The 16,587-nt window shown below is 36.2% G+C and overlaps 1 protein-coding gene across 14 annotated transcripts in view; it reads left to right on the forward strand.

Annotated features, from left to right (window-relative positions):
- CACNA1C (calcium voltage-gated channel subunit alpha1 C) overlaps positions 1-16,587 on the forward strand; it is a 658,158-nt gene that overhangs the window by 403,492 nt on the left and 238,079 nt on the right. For 13 of the 14 annotated variants that reach the window (XM_078376325.1, XM_078376333.1, XM_078376335.1 and 10 more), the window contains exon 5: positions 2,244-2,383. In XM_078376325.1, coding sequence (XP_078232451.1) covers positions 2,244-2,383 — 140 coding nt within the window. Of the gene's footprint in view, positions 1-2,243; positions 2,384-16,587 lie in introns of those variants that run through there. The other variant, XM_078376336.1, reaches the window with a different exon arrangement.

The raw sequence follows: 16,587 nt of genomic DNA on the forward strand, positions 1-16,587 counted from the left end.
TTAACAAAAATGGTGAACAACATGCCCCTACAGAGACGCTTCAGGAAGTGCAGCTGGGAATCTGCCTTCTACTTCCTTCCTGAGATTGTAAACAAGAAAACAGTCCTCATTGTACTGTAAGAAGCATTAAAAGAGTAGCACAGAGAGAATAGGATACAGTACTTGCATGGGTAGGAACAAAGCTTCTATAATTTTTTATATGTGGTGAAGACCCAGTTTATAACACAGAAAACAGTAGTCTAATATGCTGTGGCAAAAATCTTGCCTCTGACAGTCCCCTTTAATAAGAGTAACTGGCAATACTAATCTGGGCTTGGTAAAGTTTCTTCCATGGATGAAAAAAATGATGATTACAGTATTTTGTTTAGTGGATTCCGAGCTTGAGGTCATTTTATTAAAGCTATAAAATATTATCAGAGAAAACTTTTGCAGTTAGCTCTGTTTTTTGTGCTCCCAGAAGACTGGAACAACTGTACAGAAACATCACTCATCTAATGAGAGGTTATGTTTAGTAGAAAAACAAAAATATTAAATAGAAAACAGAACATATTTTCCTAATGCTTGTTCACTGGACTGCAAGAAGCATGCAGAGCCAAATGTGGCATCCGCTGCCTTTGAGTATAATCTAATTTCTATAAAAAATGTTATGTGAAAGATTTTTCTAATACATATTGAAGAATTTCTTTAATTTTCAAGATTAACAACTATATTCTGCTTGCCCCTACAGTATTCCTAGGAAGGAAGTCATCATTGTTCCCATTTTAGAGATGTTAACCAATCCTAAATATGTTAACACAGTATCAGGTCCTTCTAACTTCTACACAGATGTTTTCCTAGCAGCTATGGGTATGATTCTTGTAAAACTGAGCAGATTGCCATATTGTATGGCTCCTTTGCTAGCTGAGGAAAGCTCCAAACCCATAAATGTCTAAGTAGCAGCTCTTATACATACATACGTATATTACAGAGCATTAAAAATTGGAGGGCAAGGTTTGAGCAGACTATTTAATTACAAATACTTTATAAATTAAAACACATATAGATGTCCTTTTTTATGACATTGTTTTCTTCATCATAATCAACAGCAGCACTTCATTATAAAATTCATGGACTCTTAAGTCAGGCCACAGTACATGGTTTAGTCATTATGTTAGAGTTAAGCAGGGATATACATCATTACTTGTGAATGAAAAACTACATTTTGCTCACCTACAAGATGGCAAGATGTTTCCTATCAGTATTTATGACCCATTCTTGAATTTGTAGGAACAATTTCTTCATTGTGGGCTCTTTGCCTCTGAGTTAGTACATGTGCAGACATCTCAGAATCTTCTACAGCTAAATCAAAAATATATTAGTGGGATCCCCACCCTCCTGCTTGATGAGATAGATATAATGGGATCCCATCCCACCCTCAGTTCCAGAGGTTAGCTGCAAAGTGTAGCAGACAGTAGAGGTGACTTCTGGTGACCCCCAGAGAGGGGAGGAGGATGAAGTGTGTGAATACACAAATAATAATTTCAGCTGTATTTACAGGTAGACACCCTATTCTTCATTCTGGTCTCTGTGCCCAACATTCTCACCACCTGCATCGCCAATGTAGCCACCGACCTGCACACCCTATACTTACATCTATCCCTACATCGAAGATTGCGTTCTTATCATGTCAAATGATCACCATATCTCCCTCCATTACCTCATCACCTTCCTCTCTCGGCCTTCCCATCAACAAGGAAAAATCCCATCTTCTTTCTACCAGAAGCATCGAATTCATTGGCACTATACTAGACTCACTGGTGACACATGCCTTCATACCAAGAGACTGGATCCTCACTCCCATTCAAGTCACTATTCCACATATTGTCCTGCAGTAAGGATAAATCTTCCAATAGATATTGCCCCCATATTGACCTCTTCAATTCTACAGCAGGTTCCTGAGCCAAAGGGCCCTCTGAAGGACAAATTCCTCTATAGCTAGTAGGATCTGCTTTCAGTAGACTTGCTGAGATGGCCTCTTATAAAAAAAGACTACGGAATTTAGCAACTTTAGAGTTAAGAGCATGAGAGAAAAATTACAGCTGGTTTTTGCTGTCAATTTATATATCAGAGATATAAAGATTCTTCTCAGTTTCCTTGTCTTACACTGTAATATGGAGTATATAAAATAGCTATAATTTTTTTTCATTCTTTTTTATCTATGCTGTCTACTTACAGTTTATTTCCTCTTTCCATTCCTCTACCAGGCTTTTTAGTGCAATTTTAGAACAAGCAACCAAAGCAGATGGGGTGAATTCAATAGGAGGCAAAGGTGCTGGATTTGACGTTAAAGCACTACGGGCATTCCGAGTATTGCGCCCCTTACGGCTGGTATCTGGTGTTCCTAGTAAGTAACATTTTTTCTCTTTTTTTGATTCTTTTTTTTTTTAAAAAGCTGGAGAAACAAATATTGTGAGAGCAAAACTTAGAGTTATGGAAAAGTGAAGATGTATAGAAAACACTTGAGCCCCTAACACTGGTAACAGGTTTCAAGGTGGAATATTAGCAGGAATAAGGACGATGTTGCACATATGTGTTTTAACAGTTTCACTGAAATACTTAAGTAGAGTAGAATCCAATGAAAGAGGCAAAGAGAGGTGGAGGAGAGAAGGGAGATTTTTAATACTATAGTTTTTACATAGTGATGGAGCCATTTTGAAATGATACAAGAGAGTAGATCTGTTTAAAACAACAGAAAATAAATCTGGTATGAATTAAATCAATGCAACAATAGAGTTGTTGGCTTTGAAGTTGATGTCTTCAAATCTCACACGTGGCTGTCTTGATGAAGAGGCAGTCCCATTGACTGAACATCTGTTTTCTTGAATGGTGATTCTGTTTCCTTATTGATTTCCATCTTTAATAAGGTAGTATGATGTGGTTAATATTTCTAGTTTGTCTTCTGTCATTGTCATCCCAGGACAAACAGATATTTTAGGTTTGGGAAGCACTGCAAACTCGCACAAAATCTGTGAAGAAAAGTGGTAGTGTTATGAGTATGTACACCATGGAAGATCAAGCCTCTGTGTGCATGTCACTCAGTATCCTCTCTCGGCTGCTGAAGTATATATACTCTATCAAAGCATATATGTGCTGATGCACAGGTTTATCTGGCAGCAAGCTTGCCAGAGGAGGGTTTAGTAAGATCATTGTTAGGGTCCAATAGATAGCACTTCATTAAAGCTTTTAGATTTCTATCACTTTATTAAAGCACCTGTCATACCAAGTGGAAAGTTGCAGGGTTCTGTCTCTGGCCTGATGTCATTTAGCATCTTTATACATGCCTTGGATGAGAGTGTGTAGATGTTCTCTAAATTTTTACATGACATCAAACTGGGAGGAGTAACTAGAATTGCAGAAGACAGAGTATTAGTGATCTTAAGTATTGCAAACTAATCATAAGGCAACAAAGTGATACAGCACCGAGACGTCACTTCCGCTCGGGGGGATGACCAGCTAGGAGCGAACCCTCCGTATCGCCTAGCAAGGTAAAAAGCTATTAAAATGCATTTCTTTCTTTAGAAGAATGTTTTTTTTATCATAAATCCTTGGAGAGAAGGATAAGGAAGGCATATCGCTGATTAAAAGCCTTAAGGACTATGTTTTTTTAAAGCTACGAACTACTTTCACTTTCATGGCCGATTAGCTATTGGCGTTTTCCAGCTGCCCTGCTCCTAACGAAAAGCCTGAAACAACAATAATTATTTTTAATTAGAACTCTCTATGTCAAGGAGGAGGGATAAAACTGCCAAAACCCCCTCAGATCGCAGTTTGGAAAGATTGACGACACAACCAACTGAAGACGATAGGATGGACGAGGTTACAAGGCTTATAAAAGATCTGTCTTGTAAAATGTCTGAAGGCTTTGACAAAACAGAGCAAAGATCTAAGTCCATCGAAAGAAGCATTACTAAGCTTCAAGATCAAATTTCAGGGGTGTCACAGGAGTTAAAGGACATGAAGAGCAAAATTAGGGACCTTGGTGATACAGTTCAAGGAAATAAAGAAGAAATTGTGTCCATGGCTCAGCAAATTTCTGAAACCAATAAAAAGCTCATATTTATGGATGATAACCTCAGAAGGTCTAATATTAAAATAATGAACTTCCAAGTGCAACAGGGCCGAGATCTCAGAAAGGAGATAATGGCTTGGATAAACTCTATAATGGACACGCAGCATCTGATTGAAACAGATATAGAAAAGGCATATTTCCTGGGAAATCCAAGTAGTCTCGGTATTAGACCAGTGGTTGTGAAGTTTTTGAATCATACAAAGAAAGAACAATTTTTAAAAGCAATCAAACAAAAACAAGACCAGCTGGTTTATAGGGACAGAAAAATTCAGATTTTCCAGGATTTTTGTAAAGAGACTGTGAAATGGCGAGGATCTATGCAGCCGGTTACAGCAATTCTGAGGAAAAATAACATCAGATATCATTGGGGCTACCCAATTTTTTTGAAAATCTGGAAAGACAAGATTTTGTTTAAAATCCACTCCTGCGAGCAAGGTTTACAACTGCTGAAAGATTGGAACATTTATGAAGGAGAAAATCAGGAGTTAATTCCAACCACAAGCAAAGAACTAGAAGGCTGAACCAGAAGGAAGAAGATGGACCAGTTTTTTCTTATATTTTTTTATTATTTTATTTTATTTTTTATATCTTTTATTTTTTTTCCTTTACCTTTCTCCTAACAAAATCTTTCTTATATATATGTATGTGTGTGCATATATATATACATATATATGTGTCTCTCCTCCCCTCTTTCCCCTCTTCTAATTTTTGAGGTTTTTTTTTCGTTGTTTTAAAATTAGCTTTATAGAATAATACCATTTATTTTACTCTTGTTCTAATCATACTAAACACACTAAATTTAGATAGTAAAAGGGGTAACAAAATTAAAATTACTAAAAACTAAATATAAACTCTTTAAAGGATTCCAGTAAGGGGAAGGGGGGAAGGAGAAGGGTATTCTTATTTTTATTCTTATTTTGTTACTATTGTAGTATTAAACATTAAGTAGAAATGCAAAAGTTAAATGAAAAGATCGGAGGCAAGGCTCCGGTCATGGTTCCGCCGGACGATGGTGGCGTCTCCCCCCCACCTTTTGCTCATGCCAGTGGTCATGGCATGGGACCATGGTGGAGAGGATACGAATGTATATGTTCACAAAATTGGTGAAGATCAATTATGGGGTGTTGTTTTGTCTGTTTTATGTTTTAGTTTATGTTTGGTAGGTTGGTGGGAGGTAAGGTTACACACGGGACCTATTGGAAAGAAAACTTTTGAACACATATGGGTAGAAAAATAAGACTTGCAACTTTAAACGTTAAAGGCCTCGGATCAACAGTGAAAAGAAGAAGAATAGAAGCATTGTTGAGGAAAAACAAGCTGGATATTGTCTTTCTACAAGAGACTCATCAATCAGAAAAAGGAGTCAATGAGTTAAAGATGAACAATATCGACATTTATGAAAAAAATTTTGGAACTTCTAAATCTAGGGGTGTAGCAATTATAATTTTCAAAAACTGCGAATTTAAAGTAGAAAAGGTAGTAAAAGATTGTAATGGTAGATTTATAATAATGCAAGGTAAAATGGGGTTGGAAGAATATACTTTGGTAAATATGTACACACCTAATAATAAACAAGGTGAATTTTATGATTTGGTTTTTAAAGAAATGGAAAAGGTAAAGAAAGGTTATGTTATTATGGCAGGAGATTTCAATATGGTTATGGATAAGATAAAAGACAAAACTGCATACAGTCGGAATGATATTTATCATAGAAACACAATATTAAGTAAAAAGATAAAAAATAACCATTTGAAGGATATTTGGAGAGAAATGAAAGGTGATGAAAAAAGATATACTTATTTTTCAGTTGTGCACAATACTTACTCTAGAATAGATTATATATTTACATCTCAGGATTTAATTTCTAAGATTGTTGATACTGAAATAAACCCTATTAAAATAACAGATCATGCATTGATGTTAATAGAGATTGAAATAAAGAAAGATTATAAAGACTCCAAAAGATGGAGAATTGATAATAATATTCTGCAGCATCCAGAAATAATAGAAAAGATAAAGAAGGAATGGCTAGAATTATGGACAATAAATGAAACAGGAGGTGCTAAGCCAGGCCTGTTGTGGGACACAATGAAAGCAATCACAAGAGGAATAACGATAAGAGAATCGTGTAAATTAAAAAAAATTAAGGAGGGACATGTGAAAAAACTAGAAGATGATTTGAAAAACTTAGAAAATAGATTTTTTACAGAAAGAGATAGAAGAATATTAATAGAAATTCAGGCTAAGAGAAAGGAATTAGATAATATAGAAATAGAGAAAGTTCAAAGAGATCTGATGTATTTAAAGAGACATTTTTTTGAATTTAATAACAAAAACTCAAAATTGTTAGCTAGACGAGTTTTAAATATTATACATGAAATAGAAAAAGAAAAAATAAAAGCAATGATTTTATCATTGGATATATTTAAAGCCTTTGATTGTGTTGAATGGTCAACACTAAAACTTCTTATAAGAGGTTGGGGATTTGGTAAAAAGTTTAGAGGTGTTATAGATCAATTATACTTAGATAATACTTCAGAAATAATAGTTAATGATGGTATAACGGAAAAGATCTTTCTAGGCCGAGGTACTAGACAAGGCTGCCCACTTTCACCAATATTGTTTTGCATGATTATAGAATTATTAGCTAACGCAATAAGAAATGATAAATTAATTAAAGGAACAGGTAAAAATGAAATGATTAAAATTAATTTGTTTGCTGATGATTCCTTACTGACTATTAAAAATCCATTAGAGAGTATGGAAAACATTAAAAACCATTTAGAAAAATTTGGGGAAATAACAGGTTTAAGGATTAATTGGCAAAAATCACAAATGATGATGTTTAACTATAATATACAGGAGCAAGACATGTTTGTGAATAAATATAGCGTTAAAATGTGTAATCTTATCAAATATTTAGGTATAAATATAATTAGAACAACTCAAAAATTAAAAGAGAAAAATTTTAATAAATTAAAAAATGAAATTAAAGATAAATTGCAAGAGTACGCCAAATTGAAACTATCATGGTTTGGGAGAATCGCTTTAATTAAGATGAAAATATTACCGAAGATCACTTTTTTATTTAGGATGCTCCCAATACGATTAGAAGAAGAGGATTTTAAATATTGGCAGAGATTAATTAATGGATTTTGTAATCAAGGCAAAAAATCTAGAATAAATAAAAGATATTGGTATAAGGCTCAAAAAAAAAGGAGGTTTAGGTATGCCCAATGTTAAAAATTATTATATAGCAAATCAATTAAGAGTTATTGGAGATATTATATTCAATAAAGAAAAATTAATTTGGTGGGAGATGGAATCTTCAGAAATAAATGGAAATGCTGAAGGATACTTGTTTAATATACTAAAGAGAAGTTCAATAAATCAGATTAAAAACCCCTTTTTAAGAAACCTGTTAAATATTTGGAATAAATATAAAGAGAAGTTTTGTCCCTTAACTTCACCATTAAAACTAGTGACTGAGACAGAAAACTTTCCTACAAATTTAAAGGATTTAGTAGAATTATTTAAGAATAAAAGGGTTGCAAGATTGAAGGACTGGATGGGTAACATGAGATCGAAGGAGTTGATTATGTCTAAACTGCAATCTAATAAATTATCATGGTATAATCTTATTCAGTTAGACACCTGGACAAAGGATTGGTTGAAAACTAATGGTAAATGCAGAGAACTTACTAAGTACGAACAATTTCTGTCATCACATGAAGATATGCAAGATACAATTTTGAAAGGAATAGTAAGTAAAATATATAATATAATTTTGGAACAAGAGGAAGAAGAATGGGGAATAGAAGGTTTAAAATTAATTTGGGAAAACGATTTAAAAACAGATATTAAAATAGAGGACTGGACAAAAATGTGGAGGATGAGAGTGTTAAGATTAATGTCAACAAGAATAAAGGAAAATTTTTTTAAAATCTGTCTAAGGTGGTATTTGACTCCTGTAAAATTGAATATAATAAATCCAACATACTCCAAAGCATGTTGGAAATGTGATGAGGAAATTGGTACGTATTTTCATATGTGGTGGGAATGTAAAGTGGTTAAGAAATTTTGGGAATTGATTTTTAAGGAAATGTGTGATATATTTGGTAAAGATATTGATTTTAATGCCAAAATTGCTTTATTGTCAATTTTTGATAATACAGATCTGGACCATCACTCGAAAGAATTAATCACTAATTTTATGACAGGTGCTAGAATATTAATAGCTAGATTTTGGAAAGACAAGAAGGATATTAAAATTGAAGACTGGTATTGTGAAGTATGGGACATTGCATTAAATGATAAATTGACTATGGAACTTAAAATAAAAAGAGGGGAAATAAGATGTAACAATTTCTATGATATTTGGGGTAAATTTGTGGAATTTGTGTTAGTGAAAGGAAGGGGGAAAGCCTCTAAAGAATACTCAATACAATTTTGGAGAGGTAATCTGTAAGAAAAAAATTATTATAGTAAATAGAGTTCCGTGGGTATGGGGTGCACATTAGAATTTAGTTTATAATAAGCACTATTACTTGTATTTTTTTGTATTTTTGTTATGTATGTCTTCTTTTGTGTATTTTCTTTGTATAAAATAAAAAAAATTATTAAAAAAAAAAAACAAAGTGATACAGCACCAAGAATGTGAATGAAATTCTTGGCTGCATCAAAGACATACTGTATAGTGACCAGATAAAGAAAAGAAATAGTATTCTGCTTTAGTCAGACTTCTAGTCAGACATGAAATACTGTGTTCAGGTCTAGATGCCACAGTTTAAAAAGGAAATTGACAAGCTGGAATACCTGCAGAGGAGGAAGACAAAGATAGTAAAATGTCTGGTAATCAAGCTCTTTGAAGAACTTTTTGAAGGAATTAGGTATGTTTAATCTGGAGAAGAAAAGCTGACAGGTTATATGATAACCATTCTTAAATGTTTGAAGGGTTAGCAATGTGAAAGATGGAACAAACTCATTTTTGCATGTCCAAGAATTGGGCCCATATTAGTGACTGAATTCCAACAGTGCAACTTACATCACATGTAAGTTGCACTGCTGACATCATCATTTGCACTGATGATGTCATAAATGATGGAGATTTTTCAGAAATCATGAATTTCTCATTCCTCTACCCAGAAGTTTCAAATCTCTCTCCTGATTTATTAATTTCCAAAGTCTTTGCTGCTGTGATGATTTTACCTCCAAGAGTGATTTTTGGAAATTAAAAACACTCCTCATGATGACTCCTAATGGCTTTCCTATGATGAAAGGGATGTCAAAGGAGTCTGCAGACCTTTACAGGGAAATTGGAATGTTTACTTTCCAAAAAACTGCTATGGCTGATTACAGATACAGCCTTCCATGACACAAAAATTGCTCAGCAGAATTTTAGCTATTAGATTAAAATTATTATAAAGGAGATTTTGATTAAATATTAGAAATAGCTTTGATTTGAAGTTGGCTTCTTTGAGGAAACCAAGCTTAGCCTCAGCTTGGATACAAAGCTAAAATGCAGGTAGGTAGAAATGAACACTTGTAATTTAAGAGGAACAAGTGGAGAACTAACGTATGTTAGCAATCAAGCTTTATGAAGCCTGGGCTTACTGCTGAGTAGCTCTTACAACTGGAAAGTGCTTAAGTCTTGTTTTCACTACAATACCTTAATTCTGATCACTGTAGTAGCTGTTATTATTGTTAGTAGAAGTAGCAACCGTGGTATTACGTCAGAACATAATTCTTCTTTGTGCATCTTATTAGACAAATAATGTCAGACTGTCAAATACTGTTTATTTGTGAGGTGGGTTGACAAAGGTCAAAGGAAGGCATGAGATGTTCTCTGCCAGTGGGAGAGCATAATCCAAAGGCCCTATGTTATAAAGACTCTAGAGGGCAGTCTGGTATACCCTTGCACAGCACTGACTGGAAAATGCTTAGCTGGTTAGATTTCATATTCATAAATGTGCTGCTAAAATAAAATTTATGTTATTGTGTTGCACAATCTAATTTAGGTGGCCATTCTATCTATTCACTTTTAGGGCTTGATCCTACTGGTAATAATATCCATTATTGTACTGTGTTCTGTTTTTTTTTTAATGGTTCAATCATTTCTGCATATGGACACCCTTTTGTCACTACAAACTGTGCCTTTGGGTAACCAGTGGTGGCATGTAGGGGAGGCAATAAGAAAGAAGGACGGACAGATGGTTGCAGGAGAGGGAGGGTCTGCTGGCAAAGCTGCTTGTCCCTTTAGAATACTTGCCTGCTTCTGTCCCTTTTGCTCCTTTAAGAAAGCTCTTGCTATTCCCTGGGAGGTGACAAGGAGAGGATGCAGACAGCCCTTCCCTCACTGCCACTTCCCACTCCTGCTGTAGTTTTTTTCCCTTCCTTGGCAAGTAGTTTATATGTGCAAACTTCCTTTCCTTGCCTTATCTGTCTCCTCTTTTTCCTCCCCAGGCAGCTTTTCATGGAACAGAGTTAAGAATGGGAAGAGGGAAACCAGGAGAAATTAGCAGGGCTGCTTGGGAAACTGAGCAGCTGAAAACTGCTTCAACATTCTTAAAGGGACAGAAGCAGCTAGGCTTTCTAGCGAGACAAGCAGCTTTGCCAGCAGATCCTTTCTCTCCCTTCTCACCTCACTGTGGTAGTAGAGGCAAGTGGCCAGCATGAGAGCAGGGCAGGCTGGTGCAGGACCAAGCTTCAAATACAATGTTTTTAAAAGCTAGTGTAGCCCCCTTAACCGAGATACAACATAACTTTAAAATGGTTTAAAAGTTTTACCAAGGGGATGCAAACACCAACCCAAACACCATGTGACACCATATGATTTCTAAATCAATTCCATTTAGAATAGATCTCATTGTGAGGCAAATGTAAGTATAAATAAGACTTTAGTTTGGAAAAGAAAACCAGTTTTAAAAAAATCTTCTTGCAATATAAAAACTCTTTTGTATTCAAACCTGGCATTTGTCATTGTGTCATGTCCTAAAGTCCACAAATAGATACTGGGCTGAAAGTATAATATGTTTTCTATTTGTCCTATACCTGGCCATTATTTAAATAGGTTCTGTTTTGGAGTTTTATTTGCAACCTCACATGCTATCTGTAGTTTGTGCGATTGGGAGGGACTTTTCTGGGCTGCAGTGATTGTCTATCCTGCACTAATCATTCTTTATCTATCTATCTATCTATCTATCTATCTATCTATCTATCTATCTATCTATCTATCTATCTATCTATCTATCTATCTATCTATCTATCTATCTATCTATCTATCTATCTATCTATCTATCTATCTATCTATCTATTCGATTTTTACCCCGCCCCTCTAGACAATGTCTATTCTTTCCATCTGTTCTTAAAAGAGACATAGTGGGGAAACAAACTCCCAACCTCTGGCACCATAGCCAGACACTTAAACCACTAAGCAATCAAGCCAGTTACAAAACTTAAGTATAAGCTTCAGAAAAGGAAAATGCTATGCTGTATGCTTTTGCTTAGATGGAAGCTGGTTCAAAACTCACTTCTGTCCTCCCACTTCAACCCATAACCATAAAGAATTGTCTTGTAAGATTAGACCAGGGTCCATAGAATATGTTTGTTTGATTGTTTGTTTGTTTGTTTGATTGATTGATTGATAATATTTATATCTTGCCCAACTAATGCCTAAGCATAACTCTGGGCAGCTAACAACAATTAAAAACACAACAGCCCACAAAGACATAAATTATGAGATCCAGACCGCAATTTTACATTTTGGGTAATAATCCAAAATTTAAAATAAACCTAGAGGCAACGGCTAATCAAAATCAGTATCCAACTCATGGATCCACAAGGATGTCAGAGGGGTGAGGTGTTTCTGAAGGTCTCTTCAAACAATGTAGTTCTCACCCATTTCCTAAAAGTCAGAAGGGAGGGAGCCTGGTGTATATCCACAGGTAACCCATTCCATAGCATTATGGCCACCACTGAGAAAGCCTGGTTCCTGATAGTATTTTTCCAAGCCTTTTAGGGGTGGCCTCCTGTGACCGCAAAACCTGAATGGCCCTGGTGGCCCAGAAAGACAATCTGAGAGAGAGATGCTCCATCAGGTAACAAGGTCCCAAACTGTTAAGAGCTAGCATTCTGCTTACAGCAACTGCCAACATGTTGCTTCTGAGATTTCTCAAGCAGGGCATGAAGGCAATGTCATTTTCCTGTTATTAGATTTTCCTCTCTGTCAGACAACCTCAGAAGGAACGTCAGTAGAGAAATAAGATTGAAATTCTCAAAAGGTAAACTGAGAAGTACAGACATATACAGACACTTGCATACATGTCACTAAGTGTGTAGTTCTGGATGATATTCCAGCACTTTGAAGATTGAAGGCTAACCACTGTGGATTAGTAATAATAATCATGTGCCATCAAATAAATTCTGACTCCTGGTGAGCCCCTTTTAGGGTTTTCCAGGTAGAGAAAACTCAGAAATGATTTAACATTCCCTTCTTCTGGGGGTTCCCTGGGACTATGCAGCTTGCCTGGCCTGGCTCTGTTTATGTAATTAAAACTTTGAAAATTCAGTATTAGTGTTAATGATGCATTTGTCATCTTCTATATCTCATTTTCACTTGTTCCTCAACACTGCAACCATATACTCCAAATGTTTGAAGAAGAGGCAGTACTCCATTAAAGCTCACAATAAATAAATGTTTTAGCCTCAAAGGTATCACAGCAATCCTATACCTGCTTATCTGGGAGTCATTTTCTCTTGATTCGCACATACAACCTCCTATTATGCCCGTAGTTGAACTTTTCCCAGGCTTGCCTGATGAGATACAGTAGCTCCCTAAACTAATATAATACCCATTTATTACAGCAATGTCATCTCCAGCTTGCACAGTGCAATGGGGCTGGAGCAAAATAATTTGTTCAGACTACAAGAGAGTGCAGGCCAATGACACATACTGGCAATAAAAGCATCCATAGAATGACACCGTGCATGTATTGAGATGTGCGAAATACTTGCCTTAAACTGGATTGTGCCCAATGTTAGCTGTCTGGAACAAATAACATTTTTTCTCTATAGTTTTTAACACTGATATGATACCATAGAAAAAGAGAAAGGGATTAGGTAACTGTGGAAAAAGTGTTTTAGCCAGATTGTTCTTTCATTTCATCTACCGTAAGTTGTCTTGTAGGTGATATGGACATCCTAATTGCCAAACCAATTTTCCCTTTTGGGGGGGGGGGCTGATAATATAATCCTCATTGAATTCATCTTTTGTGAATTCATCTTTTGTTGTAAAGCTTGCACCCTTATAAAAGATGTTTTGGGACTTAGCCAGTACTTTTTATAGCGTTCTGTGTGAAGGAAAGCAACTGCTGTCTTTGGTGGGCAATTAATTTCTATAAGGGAGCCACATGAAAAATCTGAACTGTGTCCAAGGGCCAAACCAACTTTACTTAAAAATAAAATGAAGCAGTGATGTTATGATTGTTTTTATTTTAAACTTGTTAATCTTCACAAATACTAAAGAGGGGTTTTTTTGCGATATGTTAAAGATAAGCAACTGATCAACTTTAGACAAAAAGCTATAAATGGTTTTGATATTTAAAACTGTCCGCGGGCTGGACAGGAGCAGGTTGCGGGCCATATGGGGCCCTCGGGTCACACTTTGCCCAGGTCTGATGTAAGCCCACTGTAAGGCCTCCTAGTTTATAATCTCAAAAAACCATTAGAAAGATCTTGTTCTGCACTAAAACATGTCAGTTTGTTACAAAACAAAGAGTGTTGTAAGAAACTGAACCTGGGATGTCCCTTTATACTTCAAAGATTGCTCTCTGAATTTGCCATCATTTTATATGCTGTAAATACTGAATTTAATGAAAAGTTGAAAGGATGCAAGGGGGAAAAAGCAAATGAACCATTTTGTTATCAATGCTTGCTTTGGAGACCCAGAAAAATATCAATATTTCCATATAGTAAAATTAAGAGTGCTCCATGACCCTCTATACTTGGCAGCAATTCTGTGTCTGCCTATCAGCTGATAAGCATATGCATGCTCAGACAGCAGGCTCGGCTCCTGGAAGGGAAGCTGGGCTGCTGTCTCTGAAGATGGAAATGGCAGCAGAGGAGGATGAGGAGGAAGCAGGACCAGGTAGGGAGGCAATGGGGCAATTAAAGGAGGGCAGGTGGGTGGCAGAGGGGTAGAGGCGGTAGGCTCTCTTCCCAGGCACAAACTGGAAAAACGAGCCACAAAACAGTTTTTTGTTGTTGTTGTTGTTGTTGTTTTTGCAGGTTCAGGTTAGTCCTTGGTTGATGGTTAGTGATGAACCAAGAACCAGCTTGATTCATCATTTTTCCAGTTCATGCTTATCTTTAGACTAAAAAATTGTTCTGATGTGTATCCAGCACATCCTGCTAGTTTGGGCACCAATTATAACAAGTGCCCATTCTTGCCTATTCTGTTTCAATTTGCCTTTGTCTCCTCATTTTCTACATACTTTCTTTGTGGTGATGTCTCTTTCCCATAAGATCTAAGCACACTTAGTTGCAGCTCACTATGCATTTGGCTGAATATTTTTTGGAAACAGGAGAGGTGCAGGGTCAAGGGAACCTGCCAAAATCTGGCAAGAGTTACCAACTGCCAAATGAGAATTTGACGTTTGAATTCAGTTCCCAAAGGGGTATGGTGTGTGTGTGTATGTGTGTGTTTGCACGGACGCACGCACGCACGCACGCACGCGTGCACACACACACACACACACACACACACACACACACACACACACACACACACACACACACACACACACACACATGCAAAACATCCGCTCTTTCTTTAGCAAATGGAGCAAAAATGCCCCTGGGATTGATGCTGCATGATGGTGGCTGCGCCTCTCCTTGACACTGGGTGCCATTGGGGACAATGCTACATATCATTTCCCAGGAATACTACAGTCTCATTTGCAAATACTTAACAGCCACGTTTGCCAGTGGCTTGGTTCAGAGGAGGCAGGTTTCAGATTTGTTACATTTATTTTATGGTCTATTAGACCTTCAAGATCAGCCAAATGAACCCCAGTGTAACATACACTACCCAGTGACTGAAATCCTATTGTACACTTACACTTGTGGAAATCAAAAGGTGTAACTTGCAGTAACTTTTTGCTGCTAATTAACAACATCCAATTAACAATTAATTACTTGGATTTGGGGGCATATGCCAAGGTGTGCACTTATATAAGCAGGGATTTATTAACCAGCAATGAGAAGCTGCTGTGAGTTATATTGTTTGCTTTCTGCACGTATGTGCAATAGAATTTTGACCAGTTTCACTCCTGTGTATACTATTCTTGGTCTCCACTGCTGAAGTGAGGTCAAGACATGTATGTATAAACAAATATAAAAATCTTCTGTCTTTTGCTAGTGCTTTCCTTTAGTGCTACCTTCCCTCCTGTATAGAGGTGGGTGTGAGAATACAATCTACACAGTGTTTTAAATGTACTAACCTAAAGAAATAAATTCTGCAGTCTGACAGACAGAAAATCAAGAAATGTTCCCAGCTGTTTGAATGAAATAAGTACTGGTACTGAAATAAAATCAAGCTTCCTCAGGGAGAACTTGAGGTCAAGCTTAAATATTCATTTTTCCAAGTTTATTTGGGGGTGTGGAGGAAGAAGCGTGAGAAAATCTTGAGTGTCTCTGATAATTATCTCTAAAAAGCTGGAAAAACAAACTCGTTAGAGGACAAGTATCTGGGAGTGGATTGAGTTCACCATCACTAATCACAAACCTTATGTAACCTCAACCCCTTAAAATTATTACATTAAATTAATTAATTAACTCTGTGTACATGGTACACAACACTACATAGTTTTCTTCAAAAGTTAATCTCCCTTTTTGAGATGTACTAGACTTTGTCGTTGTTATGAATATACTATGACTGCATGTATGTTAATTAAATAATCTCTTGACTTCTGCTTATACATTTGAAGTCTTGACCTCACTACAGCAGTGTACGCACTTGAACAGAGTCAGTTGTTTTTCCCCTCAGGAATCTATAAGTCACTATTTGCTTTTTCTTAATCTTTTTAAAATAGTACTTCCTCTGAGCCACAACAGAAACTGCTTTTGACACTGTCACATGTCAGATTTGCTTGTGAGATAGCATAGTGGCAGCTACTGTTAGAAAAATAAAGGTTTTGGCCCTCGCTTGTTGACAAATCTTCACTTTGCTCACTTCTGAATCAGTCAGTATCTACCCTCTTATTTTTTGTAAAAGCTCTCTCAAATGTCAGATAGTGGATATTTGAACAATTTGCACTCTTCAATTTGTATACAATTTCTATGCTCTCTTCTACCTTTTGCAAGAACACTGACTTACTATTTTTTGAAGATCGGGCACTAGGCCTTGTAGACCGGTGGACCAGATAGGTGGGATATGAAGCAAATAAATAAATAAATAGATAGATAAATAAACACATGTAAAA

Source organism: Pogona vitticeps, chromosome 5 (genome assembly GCF_051106095.1).
Source record: "Pogona vitticeps strain Pit_001003342236 chromosome 5, PviZW2.1, whole genome shotgun sequence".
Classification (NCBI taxonomy): domain Eukaryota; kingdom Metazoa; phylum Chordata; class Lepidosauria; order Squamata; family Agamidae; genus Pogona; species Pogona vitticeps.